Source organism: Salvelinus alpinus, chromosome 8 (assembly GCF_045679555.1).
Source record: "Salvelinus alpinus chromosome 8, SLU_Salpinus.1, whole genome shotgun sequence".
In the NCBI taxonomy this organism is placed as follows: Eukaryota; Metazoa; Chordata; class Actinopteri; order Salmoniformes; family Salmonidae; genus Salvelinus; species Salvelinus alpinus.
Window position 1 is genome coordinate 13,285,258 of NC_092093.1, and position 17,251 is coordinate 13,302,508.

Sequence of the window (17,251 nt, forward strand, 5' to 3'; positions counted from 1 at the left end):
CATGTGTGTGTGTGTGTGTGTGTGTGTGTGTGAATGAGGACAATGCTTGGCCGTGGCTTAAAGGAAAGAAAAGAAACATTGACAAGGACATTAAAGAATGAGTATAACAGTGAGCCCCACACACACACACACACACACAAAGAACACACACACACACACACAAAGAACACACACACACACACACAAAGAACACACACATGTGCATGCTCAAAGGCACGTACACACACACACACACACACACACACACACACACACACACACACACACACGCATGCATGCATGCAAATGCGTACACAAACACGTACACAAGCACCCCATCATTACCATGTCCAGTGCCTTAAAAAGGGTAGCAGGTAGCCTAGTGGTTAGAGCGTTGGAATGGTAACCGAAAGGTTGAGAGATCGAATCACCGAGCTGACAAGGTAAAAATCTGTTGTTCTGCCCCTGAACAAGGCAAGTACACTGTTCCTAGGCCGTCATTGAAAATATGAATTTGTTCTTAACTGACTTGCCTGGTAAAATAAAAAAGTATTCATACCCTTTGACTTATTAAACATTTTGTTGTGTTACAGCCTTATTAATTCAAAATGGATGAAATTGATTTGTTAATCTAATCCATCTACACACAAGACCCCATAATGACAAAATGTAAAAAATGTAAAAAAAGTTGTAAATGTATTGAAAATGAAATAGAGTAAAATCACATTTGAATAAGCTTTCACACCATGAATCAAAACATGTTAGAATCACCTTTGGCAGCGTTTATAGCTGTCAGTCTTTCTCGGTAAGTCACTAAATTGGTTATTGATCATTGCTAGACAGCCATTTTCAGGCAATGCCATAGATTTTCAAGACAATTTAAGTCAAATCTGTAACTAGGCCACTCAGGAATATTAAATGTTGTCTTGGTAAGCAACTCCTGTTCATATTTGACCTTGTGTTTTAGGTTATTGTCCTACTGAAAGGTGAATTTGTCTCCCATCGTCTGGTGGAAAGCAGACTGAACCTGGTTTTCCTCTAGGGTTTTGCCTGTGCTTTGCTCCATTCCGGGATTGTTTATTCCTAAAAAACTCCCTAGTCCTTGCCTATGAAAAGCATACCCATAACATGATGCAGCCACCACCATGTTTGGAAATATGAAGAGTGGTACTCAGGGATGAGTTGTGTTGGATTTGCCCCAAACACAACACTAGTATTCAGGACAAAGTTACTTTCTTTGCCACTTTTTTTACAGGTTTACTTTATTGCCTTGTTGTAAACAGGATTCACGTTTTTGTATATTTGTATTCTGTAACAGGCTTCCTTCTTTTCATTCTGTCATTTAGATTAGTATTATGGAGTAACTACAATGTTGTTGATCCATCTTCAGTTTTCTCTTATCACAACCATTAAACTCTGTAACTGTTTTAAAGTCACTGTTGGCCTCATGGTGAAATCCCTGAGCGGTTTCCTTCCTCTCCGGCAATTGAGTTAGGAAGGACTCCTGTATCTTGGTAGTGACTGGGTGTATTGATACACCATCTAAAGTGTAATTAATAACTTCACCATGCTCAAAAGTATATTCAATGTCTGCTTTTTTTTATTTTTACACATCTACCTATAGGTGCCCTTCTTTGCGAGGCAATGGAAAACCTCCCTGGTCTTTGTGGTTGAATCTGTGTTTGAAATTCACTGCTTGATTGAGGGATCTTACAGATACGTGTATGTGTGGGGGGGAGACAGAGATGAGGTTGTCATGAAAAAATCATATTAAACATTATTATTGCACACAGAGTGAGTCCATGCAACTTATTATGTGACTTGTTAAGCACATTTTTACTCCTGAACTTATTTAGGCATCGCCATAACAAAGGGGTTGAATACTTATTGACTCAAGACAGTTTAGCTTTTCGTTTTTAATTCATTTGCAAAAATGTCTAAAAACATAGTTGTACTGTACACTGTACAACATAATATATTATACAATTAAATAATGGACTACATAATACCAGCATAGTTTAGAGAATAGATTGTCATTATATGCAAACACAGTTTGGAAATATGTGCTGGTTGCCAGGGAGGCATCTTTGTTTGAATAATAATTGTCTCATGGCTTAAAAATCCTTCTTTAATTAATGGTCGAACCCTTTTTTCCAATTTTCACCTAAAATGACATACCCAAATCTAACTGCCGGTAGCTCAGGACCTGAAGCAAGGACATGCATATTATTGATACCATTTGAAAGGAAACACTTTGAAGTTTGTGGAAATGTGAAATTAATGTAGGAGAATATAACACATCATGTTTGAAATGCAAAAGAAAGGCCATCATATCCTAACAAGTCTCCTTCCCTTCATCTACACTGACTGAAGGGGATTTAACAAGTGACATCAATGAGGGATCATAGCTCTCAGCTGGATTCACCTGGTCAGTCTATATCATGAATATGTTTTGTACATTCAGTGTATAATTATTATGATGTAGTTCCCAACCTTTTTTGCTTACTGTACCACCAACTGAATTTTGCTCTGCCCGGAGTCCCCCTGAAGTACCCCTCATGTGCATTTTAACAGTAAGTCTATGGCCTCATGAGTCTTCTCAAGTACCCCCTGTTGATAGGCCAAGTACCCCCTGTGGATAGGCCAAGTAGCACCTGTAGATAGGCCAAGTACCCCCTGTAGTCCTAGTACCCCTGGTTGATAGGCCAAGTACCCCATGCGGTCCTAGTACCCCTGTGGTCCTAGTACCCCTGGTTGGAAACCACTGATGTAGAAGAACAATTTACATGCAGTTGTTGTCAGCAACAGCCGAAAGAAAGATCCTCTGCCTCTGATAGTTGGGTTAGGCCTACTGCCAGACCGAGCAAACCTAGATAATGTTTTACAAGGCACGTGATGATTAACTAGGATTTTGAATCACAAAGACTTATTATAAATATTTTTTTATAAATATTTAGATAGCTTCATAGATTCATAGCTACCTCTTTTTAGTCAGCCTACTGCTCATCACGTGCAATCGACAGAGGTCAGCAACAGTGTTCTCCAATAGTAATTGATTCGTAGCCTAATTACCAATGTTAGGCTGTAGTCTATAGCTCTATTTGGCATATTCAATAAGAAAAATGTACATGTACTGTATTTGTAAGAGTTAGCTAGCTAACTAGCTAGCTTGTGAGTGGTTAATTAAACACACACACACACACAAAAACACACAGGTTAGAGCCTTCAGATACATACCCTTCAACAGAGCACATCGGGAAACACACACTTTAACTTTACATTTTATTTAATCCATTTTAGCACAAGGCTGTAACATTTTTTTTTTAAATGGAAAAAGGGAAGAGGTCTGAATGCTTTCCGAATGCACTGTATGACAGCTGGCTAGCTTTAGCCTTTAGGTCGATGCTTGCTTGTTTTTAATATAAGCTCCCTGTCTGTTCTGTCAGTAAAGGAAGGCAGGAAGGCAGCTAGCTAGTTAGCTAACTAACTAACGTTACTTGTTGGTGGCCCTTATTATAACTAACCTGGCAAAAGCTAGCTAGCTGGAGCGAGGGTCAGGTAAGTAAGTAACGTTAGATAGAGTCACACAGCTTTTCCTTTGAAACCGCCAAAACACGTATTCTGTTGCAGCCCCTCCTCTCCACGCCTACGCCTGGGCTGTGGTGGAGAAACACAGCTCTGACGAACTTTAGGATCTACTGCACAACATGTAGGCCTATGCTGCAAGCAATGTACATTTGACCTCCTGGATTGAATCACATTCTGAGGCGACACAGATAGGCTACGTTGGTGGGCGAACCGGACTGCTGACTCTGGCCAGAGGTGTAGGCCTATTAGCTGTCCATGGTTCCAAAATGTTTTGGCCTCAAACTATGTACCAACGTTACACCAGTAATGTTGAGGTACTGTCAACAAACATAATCCCTGTCCATGGTGCTGAAATTCTCTGCCTCAAAGTGTGTGGCAAAGTTACCCCCACTTCCACTAGAAATATTGGGGTTAACTAAAAATCTAAATAGTGGCCTTCTGTAACAACACAGCCTGGTGGACATGCTGCAAATCTGCCTGTCAAAAGTACCCACAGGGCTAAAACAACTGTCTGAGATCTGAGTGGGTTCTGCTCTGTCTGCAAGTATTAGTTCCTCAAATCTTCTGAAAGTAACCACCAGTTACACCCAAAATGTTATGATTATGTTCACTAACCATCCAAAGCAGGATATATTTAAAAAATTGCCTTTTGTTTTAAATCTTCCTCTGATGTGCATAATGCATTTTAACAGCTTGTTCCACAGTAGTGACATTTGCTCAGATTGTCCCTGGATGTCCCATGCGCAAACATATGAATGTTCAGACCCTGAACTGAAAGGTCAAGTCATATTGATCCATGACAGAAGACGTCACGGTGCCGTTCTCTAATGCTCTGTGGACAGACAGCGGCAGGAGACTGCCCAAATGTTGGAATCATGCTTAGCATTGTTTCCGGCTCCTCAAGTCACATGGTGGCCAGTGTCTTGATCCACTTGATAGTTTAACCAGAATGTTTTCATTCTGTAATTTTTTAAATAATTTAATACATAAGTTATGTAATCATTACTGACTTAATCACTTAGTAAATTCACAGTTGTTCATATTGTTAAGTTGTGTTATATTAATGTTATATGAAAGCTGAAGTTTATACAGTAGCTTCATGTTGATTTTATTTTGCGCTCATATGTAAAGGTCTCCACCTGAACAGCGAAGGAGGTGGGTGTGGGTTTGTGACTGGGGCTTGTTCAGAGTGCGTAGCCTAGTCGAGTTGGAGGTCAGTTAGACAGACGCGCACTGTTGCAGACGGACATCTTACTGTTGAGTGTAACAGCCTTGAGTTTACCATGGGTTCATACAGAGTTCACCGTTCGATGAATGCAGTGTAAGTTATTCGAAATTCTTCTTCTCAACACCCTCCCTCAACACCCTCTGCGTTCTTTTGAGACGGAGCTGAGGGTACACCTCAAATGCATCGTCGTAAACTATTTCGCTATCCACACAGCCATGTTGGTGCTCTTGAAAAACGTTGTGACATTAAAAAAAAATGTGTTTGCACACCGTTAAAAGGACTTTTTCAACTGTGCGCATTTTGTTTAACAACATTTGAACTCTATATCAGGGAGGTTAAAAGTAATGTATTTATTTTTGACAAGCGCACAAACGTCAAGGATGACGCCATATGTTTATTGTAACAGATAATAACGAACATTTTAGACTTGGATTAATGGTCAAAGATCCTTGACAACTTTTGATGGGTACTGTTGTGGGGGAGGGGGGTTTCACAGTGACGTGAACAACTGTTGAATCTCTGAGGAAAACTATTTTATTTTCTCTCTGTCTCTATGCTCTCCATGATTAAACATATCCATTTTTTCTCTCTGCTCTCCATGAGGAAAACTCTCAGATTTTTCTCTCTGGCTCTATCCTCACAGCCTCCAACTCTATTTCACCAGTTTCTATCCTGAACCATTTTTTTTTTTTTTCAACGATAAACCTAAAGAGACAGATGATGAGCAGTGTATAATTTGTTCCATAATAAAACGATGCGTCGCGTCCCTAACACCTGTTGAACGGTGATTATCCTACGTAATGGCTTTCCGGAGCGGTTGCTCTTGTGGCTTCGGTCCCTTCAACGAGGATAACGCCAGGTTCCTTATGTTAGCGGTGTTTATAATCCTCTACCTCCTCTGCGGTGCCGCTGTCTTTTCAGCACTGGAACAGCCGATGGAAGCGGAGGCGAAGGAGCGCTGGGGGCAGCGGTTTGAACAGTTCAGCCAAAAGCATAACCTTAGCAACAAAGAGCTGAACAACTTCTTGAGGAACTACGAGGAGGCGAACGTGGCTGGGATCCGCGTGGACACCATCAGACCTCGGTGGGACTTTACCGGTGCGTTCTACTTCGTGGGGACCGTGGTCTCGACCATAGGTGAGATGTGCTGTACCCTATAGATCACATCATTATCACATATCATTATCACATATCACAATTTACTTGAGACAATATTACATGGCAATTAAAAGTGTAAAATATTATAATGGCCAGTTGTTGACAGTATTTTTCAGCTCTCCAAAACAAGTATTTCTTAGCCTAATGTTATTTGAAAATTATGTATATTTGCAGGGTTTCCCAACCATCTCCTAAATCAAATCAAATTTGAGCTTGGGAAACCCTTGTGTAGACTATAGGGATGTTATTATGTTATGAATAGGCACCATTAAATTATTCCAATACTAGAACAATCACAGCCAACTAAATTATGCTTCAATATGCATGTCCATCAAGTTCTAATTAGGCTTATTGTGTGTCTTGTAATTGGTGCGAATATGAAAACCCCTTCAATTAGTGCAGCCTTGAGTGCCAATTACTAGGAATCTCCTCCGCAGGCATAGCAGGATCTCTCTCTCAGTCTGGGTGATATAAGACCCTGACTGTGATGCAACACAAAAGCCTGGTGGGCAGGGGATGTTCATGACATAAGGGACCTTCTTATCTCTGTTCTTTTGTAGCTAAGCAACACAGCTAAAGGCTTTAATGTCTCTTAATTACTTTATTGCTGCATACTGCTTCCTATAGAGTAGAATACATAACCATACTGCTTCCTATAGAGTAGGATATATAACCATACTGCTTCCTATAGAGTAGGATATATAACCATACTGCTTCCTATAGAGTAGAATATATAACCATACTGCTTCCTATAGAGTAGGATATATAACCATACTGCTTCCTATAGAGTAGGATATATAACCATACTGCTTCCTATAGAGTAGAATATATAACCATACTGCTTCCTATAGAGTAGTATATGTAACCATGCTGCTTCCTATAGAGTAGGATATATAACCATACTGCTTCCTATAGAGTAGGATATGTAACCATGCTGCTTCCTATAGAGTAGGATATATAACCATACTGCGTCCAATGGAGTAGGATATATAACCATACTGCTTCCTATAGACTAGGATATATAACCATACTGCTTCCTATAGAGTAGAATATATAACCATACTGCTTCCTATAGAGTAGGATATATAACCATACTGCTTCCTATAGAGTAGGATATATAACCATACTGCTTCCAATAGAGTAGGATATATAACCATACTGCTTCCTATAGAGTAGGATATATAACCATACTGCTTCCTATAGAGTAGGATATGTAACCATGCTGCTTCCTATAGAGTAGGATATATAACCATACTGCTTCCTATAGAGTAGGATATGTAACCATGCTGCTTCCTATAGAGTAGGATATATAACCATACTGCGTCCAATGGAGTAGGATATATAACCATACTGCTTCCTATAGAGTAGGATATATAACCATACTGCTTCCAATAGAGTAGGATATATAACCATACTGCTTCCTATAGAGTAGGATATATAACCATACTGCTTCCTATTTAGTAGGATATATAGCCATACTGCGTCCAATAGAGTAGGATTTATAACCATACTGCTTCCTATAGAGTAGGATATATAACCATACTGCTTCCTATAGAGTAGGATATGTAACCATGCTGCTTCCTATAGAGTAGGATATATAACCATACTGCGTCCAATGGAGTAGGATATATAACCATACTGCTTCCTATAGAGTAGGATATATAACCATACTGCTTCCAATAGAGTAGGATATATAACCATACTGCTTCCTATAGAGTAGGATATATAACCATACTGCTTCCTATTTAGTAGGATATATAGCCATACTGCGTCCAATAGAGTAGGATTTATAACCATACTGCTTCCTATAGAGTAGGATATATAACCATACTGCTTCCTATAGAGTAGGATATATAACCATACTGCTTCCTATAGAGTAGGATATATAACCATACTGCTTCCTATTTAGTAGGATATATAACCATACTGCTTCCAATAGAGTAGGATATATAACCATACTGCTTCCTATAGAGTAGGATATATAACCATACTGCTTCCTATAGAGTAGGATATATAACCATACTGCTTCCTATTTAGTAGGATATATAACCATACTGCTTCCTATAGAGTAGGATATATAACCATACTGCTTCCTATAGAGTAGGATATATAACCATACTGCTTCCTATAGAGTTGGATATATAACCATACTGCTTCCTATAGAGTAGGATATATAACCATACTGCTTCCTATAGAGTAGGATATATAACCATACTGCTTCCTATAGAGTAGGATATATAACCATACTGCTTCCTATAGAGGAGGATATATAACCATACTGCTTCCTATAGAGTAGGATATATAACCATACTGCTTCCTATAGAGTAGGATTTATAACCATACTGCTTCCTATAGAGTAGGATATATAACCATACTGCTTCCTATAGAGTAGGATATATAACCATACTGCTTCCTATAGAGTAGGATATATAACCATACTGCGTCCAATAGAGTAGGATATATAACCATACTGCTTCCTATAGAGTTGGATATATAACCATACTGCTTCCTATAGAGTAGGATATATAACCATACTGCTTCCTATAGAGTTGGATATATAACCATACTGCTTCCTATAGAGTAGGATATATAACCATACTGCGTCCAATAGAGTAGGATATATAACCATACTTCTTGTACTCCGATAAGGGAACTAATGGACGCCCTGCACTGTGAATCCATTGATTTTGGGTGAAAGCCGAGTGGCAGCCAGTAATTGGAAATAAATGGAGAGAGATGTTTTTTACACCTGAGTGCCCATTGTTAGTGACAACTCACAGGGAACAGAGAGAGCAGTCAAGGGCTGGACTAGATGAACTGGACTCATCATAGGATTCATCACGGCTTTGCTCTCTGTACATCAGTCCATAAGAGCCATGTGTGTGTGTCTGCATGTTTGTGCGCGTATAACCCACAAGGAGAGCACAACCTGTAAATGTTTAGAGACAACACAGAACAGTTTTTTAAATATTTAGATGGAGTTAAATGCATTGGGTCTCGCTCCCTGAGCAAGGCAGTTAACCCACTGTAACCCTGGGGCGCCGATGACATGGATGTTGATTTAAGGTAGCCCCCCACACCTCTCTGATTCAGAGGTTGGGTTAAATGCGGAAGACACATTTCAGTTGAATGCATTCTGTTGTCCAACTGACTAGGTATCCCCCTTTCAATATTTGATCTGTATTGTTGAGATGTGACCCTGAATGCAGCAAGTAAAACGCCTTCAGAATGATCAATATGGACTGAAGGATCAGAAAGCTGGGCATTGGGCAGGCTGATGCGCTCACAATGGACTGAAGGATCAGAAAGTTTGGCATTGAGCAGGCTGAAACGCTCACAATGGACTGAAGGATCAGAAAGTTTGGCATTGGGCAGGCTGAAACGCTCACAATGGACTGAAGGATCAGAAAGTTTGGCATTGAGCAGGCTGAAACGCTCACAATGGACTGAAGGATCAGAAAGTTTGGCATTGAGCAGGCTGAAACGCTCACAATGGACTGAAGGATCAGAAAGTTTGGCATTGGGCAGGCTGAAACGCTCACAATGGACTGAAGGATCAGAAAGTTTGGCATTGGGCAGGCTGAAACGCTCACAATGGACTGAAGGATCAGAAAGCTGGGCGTTGAGCAGGCTGAAACGCTCACAATGGACTGAAGGATCAGAAAGTTTGGCATTGAGCAGGCTGAAATGCTCACAATGGACTGAAGGATCAGAGAGCTGGGCATTGAGCAGGCTGAAACGCTCACAATGGACTGAAGGATCAGAGAGCTGGGCATTGAGCAGGCTGAAACGCTCACAGACAGACGACATAGTGTAAATGTAAAACAGTCAGTTTCTGTAAACTATTACAATCACGGTCAAAGGATAGGATAATGTCTACAGTCAAAAGGCACACTATTGTCTAGTGCACTGCTTTGGACCAGAGCCACACAGGGAATAGGGTGTTATTTCAGACATGTCCTATATCCATGTAAGCCTTGAAGACTGGCTGTGAATACTTATACATGTTTTACGTGAACAGGACAATGTTCTCAAATCTTTCAAATGCCAAGTCAATGACTTAAAAATCAATCATCGCGAATGACAAAAAACACATTGTACAGCTTTGAAGTGATGGTATTGATTCTCCTCCACTGGGCTGAAAGATGGCATTCCCAGAGTGCAATGCAGTGGTGGGGCTGGAGCGAGAATGAGAGAAGAAGTGAGAAAAGAGAGAGAAAAGAGAGATGGAGAGAGTGAGAAATAAAACGTGTGAAATGTGTGCGTGTGTGATACTGGTATTTGGGGACTGTGTCATGTGAGCTATGCTCTATCTCATAGGGTGCTTTTCCACCTGTCTGTGAAAGCTGGCAGTAAACAATATCCTCAGACTGACTGATTTATCATTGTGAAGAAACAGGATCTTTGAAAATAATATAACTAAACAAAATGCTGCATTCATTGTTCAGTGTGATCCAGTTTCGTTTGTCACACTTTTGTTTTCTATTGGTAATGTATCTATGCAACGATGTAATGGCTAATAAATACAAGCAAAAACATCAATATTAGTTTTGACCAATATTCTTTTCATTCCGTTTTCTTAATAATAACATCTTCCTCCATCTTGTTTTCCAGGGTTTGGGATGACCACGCCAGCGACGATCGGTGGTAAGATCTTCCTCATCTTCTACGGACTCATCGGCTGTGCCGCCACCATCTTGTTCTTCAACCTCTTCCTGGAGCGTGTCATCACCGTCATCGCCTTCGTCCTCAAGTTCTGCCACGAGCGCCGCCGCCGCAAGGCCATGCTTCCCCAAAATGGCTGCCGACGCCTCTCTGAGGGCAGCGGTGGGGGCGGGAGAGGTGGCAGGGGGGAGGGGCTAGCTGGGTGGAAGCCTTCAGTATACTGTGTTATGTTGATCCTTGGCGCCGCTGCCATCTTGGTTTCCTGCTGCGCCTCAGCAATGTACTCTGCTGTAGAAGGCTGGGGGTATCTAGACTCTCTGTACTTTTGCTTTGTGGCGTTCAGCACCATCGGGTTCGGTGACGTGGTGAGCAGCCAAAGGTTGGCGTACGAGGAGGGGAACGTGAACCAGGCGGCATACCGGCTGGGCAACTTCCTGTTTATACTGACAGGCGTCTGCTGTATTTACTCACTGTTCAACGTCATCTCCATCGTCATCAAACAGGTGGGATTATTATTATTGTGTGATTGGATGGTTTTCATCGATGAATCCGTTTTATTATGTAGAGTGACTCAAGCCCCTGGTTGTGCTAGCTTGCCAACCCCATTGTACTTAGGGTGAGTTTGGAAATTCACTCTGGGCGCAGAATAAGTGCCGAATTCACAAATGCGCAACACCCGCTGAATTTGACCGGTGTCAGTAAACGTTGGCAAAAAAACATAATTAAACTGTTGCCAGCAGCACAGTTACAGTCACCAACGCTCTAGATAACATGAAAACAGCCCAACCAGCTCTGCTAGGGTGAGTGAAATGGTCAGAGTGAGGTGTTCTCTCAAGCTAGCCAATTTACGAACACAAACTGTTTGTCATGACAATACCATAAACACTTGGCAAGAGAGCAGAAACATACTGGTTAAAAGTGTGCTTAGAAATATACTGAACAAAAATATAAATGCAACATGCAAGAATTTCAACAATTTTGCTCAGTTACGGTCCATATAAGGAATTCAGTCAATTGAAATAAACGAACTAGGCACTAATCTGTGGATTTCACATGACTGAGCAGGGGCACAGTATTAGTGTTTCCTGACAAAAGGGCTTTATTACAGACAGCAATACTCCTCAGCACCGCGACCTCCCCCTGCCCCCTCAGACGATCCCGCAGGTTTAGAAGCCGGATGTGGAGGTCCTGGGCTGGCGTGAATACACGTGGTCTGTGGTTGTGAGGCCGGTTGGACATACTGACAAATTCTTTAAAACGATGTTGGTGGCGGCTTATGGTAGAGAAATGAACATTAAATTCTCTGGCAACATCTCTGGGGAACATTCCTGCAGTCAGCATGCCAATTGCACTCACCCTTAAAACTTTAGACATCTGTGGCATTGTGTTGTGTGACAAAATGGCCCATTTTAGAGTGGCCATTTATTGTCCCCAGCACAAGATGCACCTGTGTAATGATCATGCTTTTTAATCAGCTACTTGATATGCCACACCTGTCCGGTGGATGTAATGTCTTGGCCAAAGAGAAATGCTCACTAACGGGGATGTAAACACATTTCTGTGCAACATTTGATATAAATAAACACTTTTTGTGCATATGGAACATTTCTGGGATCTTTTATTTTACCTCATAAACCATGAGACCAACACTTTACATCTTGAGTTTATATTTTATTTTTGTTCAGTATAAATTGTATTATTCTTAATCTCATTCTAGGTGCTGAACTGGCTGTTAAGGAGGATGGAGGCACCATGTCACTGCCCGAGGAGGGGGGGCCACCACCCCGAGCAGAGACTCCCCCGCAGGAACGTGGTGGTGCCCGGACATCTGAGGGCGCAGCGGGACCTGTCCATCGAGACAGACGCGGTGAATGAGAGCGAGGTGGACGGGCGGAGGATGTCTGGAGAGATGATCTCCATGAGAGATTTCCTGGCTGCCAATAAGGTAGAGGGAAGATGGAGGACAGGATGTATACTGCTCCCAGATAAGGGCTCCCGAGTGGCGCAGTGGTCTAAGGCACTGCATCTCAGTGCTAGAGGCGTCACTACAGACCCTGGTTTGATCCCAGGGTGTATCACATCCGGCAGTGATCGGGAGTCCCACAGGGCGGCGCACAATTGGCCCAGCGTTGTCCGGGTTAGGGGAGGATTTGGCCAGGGTAGGCCGTCATTGTAAAATAAGAATTTGTTCTTAACTGACTTGCCTAGTTAAATAAAAAATAAAAGATAAGACCTTGTTCAAATGCATATGTCAAATACTTAGGGCTCCAGATCCTGGAGCATTTGGTACTGTGAACCACACTATAAAGCATATGTGTAACACAAACTAATCCTGGTCCCTGCCCAGGTGGTCAGCGTTACTGCTACATCAATGGCTTTCTTTTTCACTGCTATGTTTTGTGTCTGGCACTTGTTTGATGGCCATTGAGAGTAGTTCTCTCTCTTTCTCTCCATTTCTCAGGTGAACCTGGCCATCATGCAGAAGCAGCTGTCAGAGATGGCTAACGGCCACCCTCGCCAATCAGGATCCAACTCCCGCCACGGCCACAACGGCTTCTCTGGAGGGGTGGGTGCCCTGGGCATCATGAACAACCGCCTGGCAGAGACGAGCGTGGATAGGTAGACCTGGCAAACCACCATAGTGAACATATAGGCCAGACTGATTAACTGGCCAGAGAGACAGTCACCAGAAATTGGCTGGCCAGAGAGAGACCGTCCTCGGAAAATACATTAATCAATGGAACCCAGTTGAATGAATAGAGAAATAAAACAATATTCCATGAAAATAATTGACCTCATGGACTACAGCCTGATCAGATATCATTAAGTCAGAATATATATCACATATTTGGCATGGGACTTATATATCAAATCAAATTTTATTGGTCACATGGTTAGCATATGTTATTGCGAGTGTAGCGAAATGCTTTTGCTTCTAGTTCCGACATTGTAGCAATATCTAAAAATTCCACAACAACGACCTAATACACATAAATCTAAGTAAAGGAATGGAATAAGAATATAGACATATAAATATATGGATGAGCAATGACCGAGCAGCATAGCGGTGTAAGGCACTGAAGAGCTGAGAGCTGAGGGAGTGAATGAAAGACGATGAACTAGAGATCCAGGAGAATAATTGACCTGAAGTACTACCTATATGGAGACGAAGTCCCATTAGATACACAACATGGCCAAACATATGTGAACACCCTTTCAAGTTAGTGGATTTGGCCATTTCAGCCACACCAGTTGCTGACAGGTATATAAAATCAAGCACACAGCCATGCAATCTCCATAGACAAACAGTGGCAGTATACCGGCCTTACTGAAGAGCTCAGTGACATTCAATGTGGCACCGCCATAGGATTCCACCTTTCCAACAAGTCAGTTCGTCAAATCTCTGCCCTGCTAGATCTGCCCCGTTCAACTGTAAGTGCTGTTATTGTGAAGTGGAAACGTCTAGGGGCAACAACGGCTCAGCCGCGAAGAGGTAGACCACACAAGCTCACAGAACAAGACCGCAGAGTGCTGAAAAATCATCTGTCCTCGGTCGCAACACTCACTACCGAGTTCCAAATTGCCTCTGGAAGCAACATCAGCACAAGAACTGTCCGTCGGGAGCTTAATGAAATGGCAGAGCAGCCGCACATAAACCTAATCACAATGCGCAATGCCAAGCGTTCACTGGAGTGGTGTAAAGCTCACCCCCATTGGACTCTGGAGCAATGGAAACATGTTCTCTGGAGTGATGAATCACGCTTCACCATCTGGCAGTCCGACAGACGTATCTGGGATTGGCGGATGCCAGGAGAACGCTACCTGCCTGAATGCATAGTCTCAACTGTAAAGTTTGGTGGAGGAGGAATAATGGTCTGGGGCTGTTTTTCATAGTTCGGGCTAGGCCCCCTAGTGCCAGTGAAGGGAAATATTAATGCTACAGCTTACAATATCATTCAACACGATTCTGTGCTTCCAACTGTGGCAACAGTTTGCGGAAGGCCCTTTCCTGTTTCAGCATGACAATGCCCCCGTGCACAAAGCAAGGTCCATACAGAAATGGTTTGTCTAGAACTTGACTGGCCTGCACAGAGCCTTGACCTCAACCCCATTGAACACCTTTGGGATGAATTGGAACACCGACTGCGAGCCAGGCCTAATCGCCCAACATCAGTGCTCGACCTCACTAATGCTCTTGTGGCTGAATGGAAGCAAGTCCCCGCAGAAATGGAGGCTGTTAAAGCAGTAAAGAGGGGACCAACTCCATATTAATGCACATGATTTTGGAATGAAATGTTCGACTAACAGGTGACCACATATTTTTGGCCATGTAGTGTACCTCTGTCAGCCACTCCACTCCGCTCCGTCTCAAAGATTTAAAGACATGAATGATGCATGCTCGGTCATCAGCTGGGGTGTTAGTGTGTGTGTGACACATTCACCCACATCTGGATCAGGACCAACTGTAGCTAGTGCTGAAATCTATTGGTTATGGTTACTGAGGCAGTTTCCATGGTAACACCACAGAATACAGAAAGCTACCCAAAGACATTGTGGCTGAGGAGTTTTTAAAGACTTTGTGGCTGAGGGGGTTTTAAAGACCTTGTGGCTGAGGAGTTTTAAAGACCGTGTGGCTGAGGAGTTTTTAAAGACCTTGTGGCTGAGGAGTTTTTAAAGACCTTGTGGCTGAGGAGTTTTTAAAGACCTTGTGGCTGAGGAGTTTTAAAGACCTTGTGGCTGAGGAGTTTTAAAGACCTTGTGGCTGAGGAGTTTTTAAGGACCTTGTGGCTGAGGAGTTTTAAAGACCTTGTGGCTGAGGAGTTTTAAAGACCTTGTGGCTGAGGAATTTTTAAAGACCTTGTGGCTGAGGAGTTATTAAAGACATTGTGGCTGAGGAGTTTTTAAAGACCTTGTGGCTGAGGAATTTTTAAAGACCTTGTGGCTGAGGGGGTTTTAAAACCCTTGTGGCTGAGGAGTTTTAAAGACCTTGTGGCTGAGGAGTTTTTAAAGACCTTGTGGCTGAGGAGTTTTTAAAGACCGTGTGGCTGAGGGGGTTTTAAAGACCTTGTGGCTGAGGAGTTTTTAAAGACCTTGTGGCTGAGGAGTTTTTAAAGACCGTGTGGCTGAGGGGGTTTTAAAGACCTTGTGGCTGAGGAATTTTTAAGACCTTGTGGCTGAGGAGTTTTTAAAGACCTTGTGGCTGAGGAATTTTTAAAGACCTTGTGGCTGAGGAGTTTTTAAAGACCTTGTGGCTGAGGAGTTTTAAAGACCTTGTAGCTGAGGAGTTTTTAAAGACCTTGTTACTGAGGAGTTTTAAAGACCTTGTGGCTGAGGAGTTTTTAAAGACCTTGTACCTGAGGGGGTTTAAGACCTTGTAGCTGAGGGGGTTTTAAAGACCTTATAGCTAGGGGTTTTTAAAGACCTTGTAGCTGAAGGGATTTTAAAGACCTTGTAGCTGAGGGGGTTTTAAAGACCTTGTGGCTGAGGGGGTTTAAAGACCTTGTAGCTGAGGGGGTTTAAAGACCTTGTAGCTGAGGGGGTTTTAAGACCTTGTAGCTGAGGGGGTTTTAAGACCTTGTAGCTGAGGGGGTTTAAAGACCTTGTAGCTGAGGGGTTTAAAGACCTTGTAGCTGAGGGGGTTTTAAGACCTTGTAGCTGAGGGGTTTTAAGACCTTGTAGCTGAGGGGGTTTAAGACCTTGTAGCTGAGGGGGTTTTAAAGACCTTATAGCTAGGGGGTTTTAAAGACCTTGTAGCTGAGAGGATTTTAAAGACCTTGTAGCTGAGGGGGTTTTAAAGACCTTGGGGCTGAGGGGGTTTAAAGACCTTGTAGCTGAGGGGGTTTAAAGACCTTGTAGCTGAGGGGGTTTTAAGACCTTGTAGCTGAGGGGGTTTAAAGACCTTGTAGCTGAGGGGGTTTAAGACCTTGTAGCTGAGGGGGGTTTAAAGAACTTGTAGCTGAGGGGGTTTAAAGACCTTGTAGCTGAGGGGGTTTAAGACCTTGTAGTTGAGGGGGTTTAAGACCTTGTAGCTGAGGGTGTTTAAAGACCTCGTAACTGAGGGGGTTTTAAAGACCTTGTAGCTGAGGGGGTTTTAAAGACCTTGTAGCTGAGGGGGTTTGTCGTGGGAAATTGCAAGATTGTGTTATAATGCCTGTATTGCATTATAATGATTGTTTTATTCGACAGAATAGATTATTCTGTTAACTATTGTGTGGGTGTTCCACTGAGGATGGGCCTCTATGAGATAGCACTGACAGAGGAGATTTATGATCTATTTGGGTGATAAAACCTAAAGAGCATCCCAGATAACATGAGGTAATGTTTCTGTGCTATGAATTACCAGGAACGAGATTAGAACCTCATCTTAGGGACCAAACTGAACGGTAATTTATAGCGAATGCTATCTGGCTAAGGGATACTCCTTTCTCATTATAAAGTCTTCCTTTGTGACCATTCTATGTATCTGTGGTTCGTCATGTAGGTTGAGAGGGGTGTATCTTGGCTAATAAAAGATCTTTGTACTTTTCTGTTGTCACTTTCAATGGTTCATTAGAGATAGCGCATCATTGAAAGTCAAATGCTATTGCAAAGCTCTTATTATTAAAAAATGTAGTTTAAGTATAACTCTGACTG

At 42.3% G+C, this 17,251-nt stretch overlaps 1 protein-coding gene across 1 annotated transcript; it reads left to right on the forward strand.

The window, feature by feature from the left end:
* The first annotated feature begins 5,415 nt into the window (after window positions 1-5,415).
* On the forward strand, window positions 5,416-15,350 carry LOC139582350 (potassium channel subfamily K member 13-like). Its single transcript, XM_071412332.1, has 4 exons — window positions 5,416-5,932; window positions 10,568-11,121; window positions 12,336-12,563; window positions 13,080-15,350. Exons 1-4 carry the CDS (start codon window positions 5,596-5,598, stop codon window positions 13,239-13,241), a joined length of 1,281 nt encoding a protein of 426 aa, XP_071268433.1. The 5' UTR covers window positions 5,416-5,595; the 3' UTR covers window positions 13,242-15,350.
* The last annotated feature ends 1,901 nt before the right edge of the window (window positions 15,351-17,251 follow it).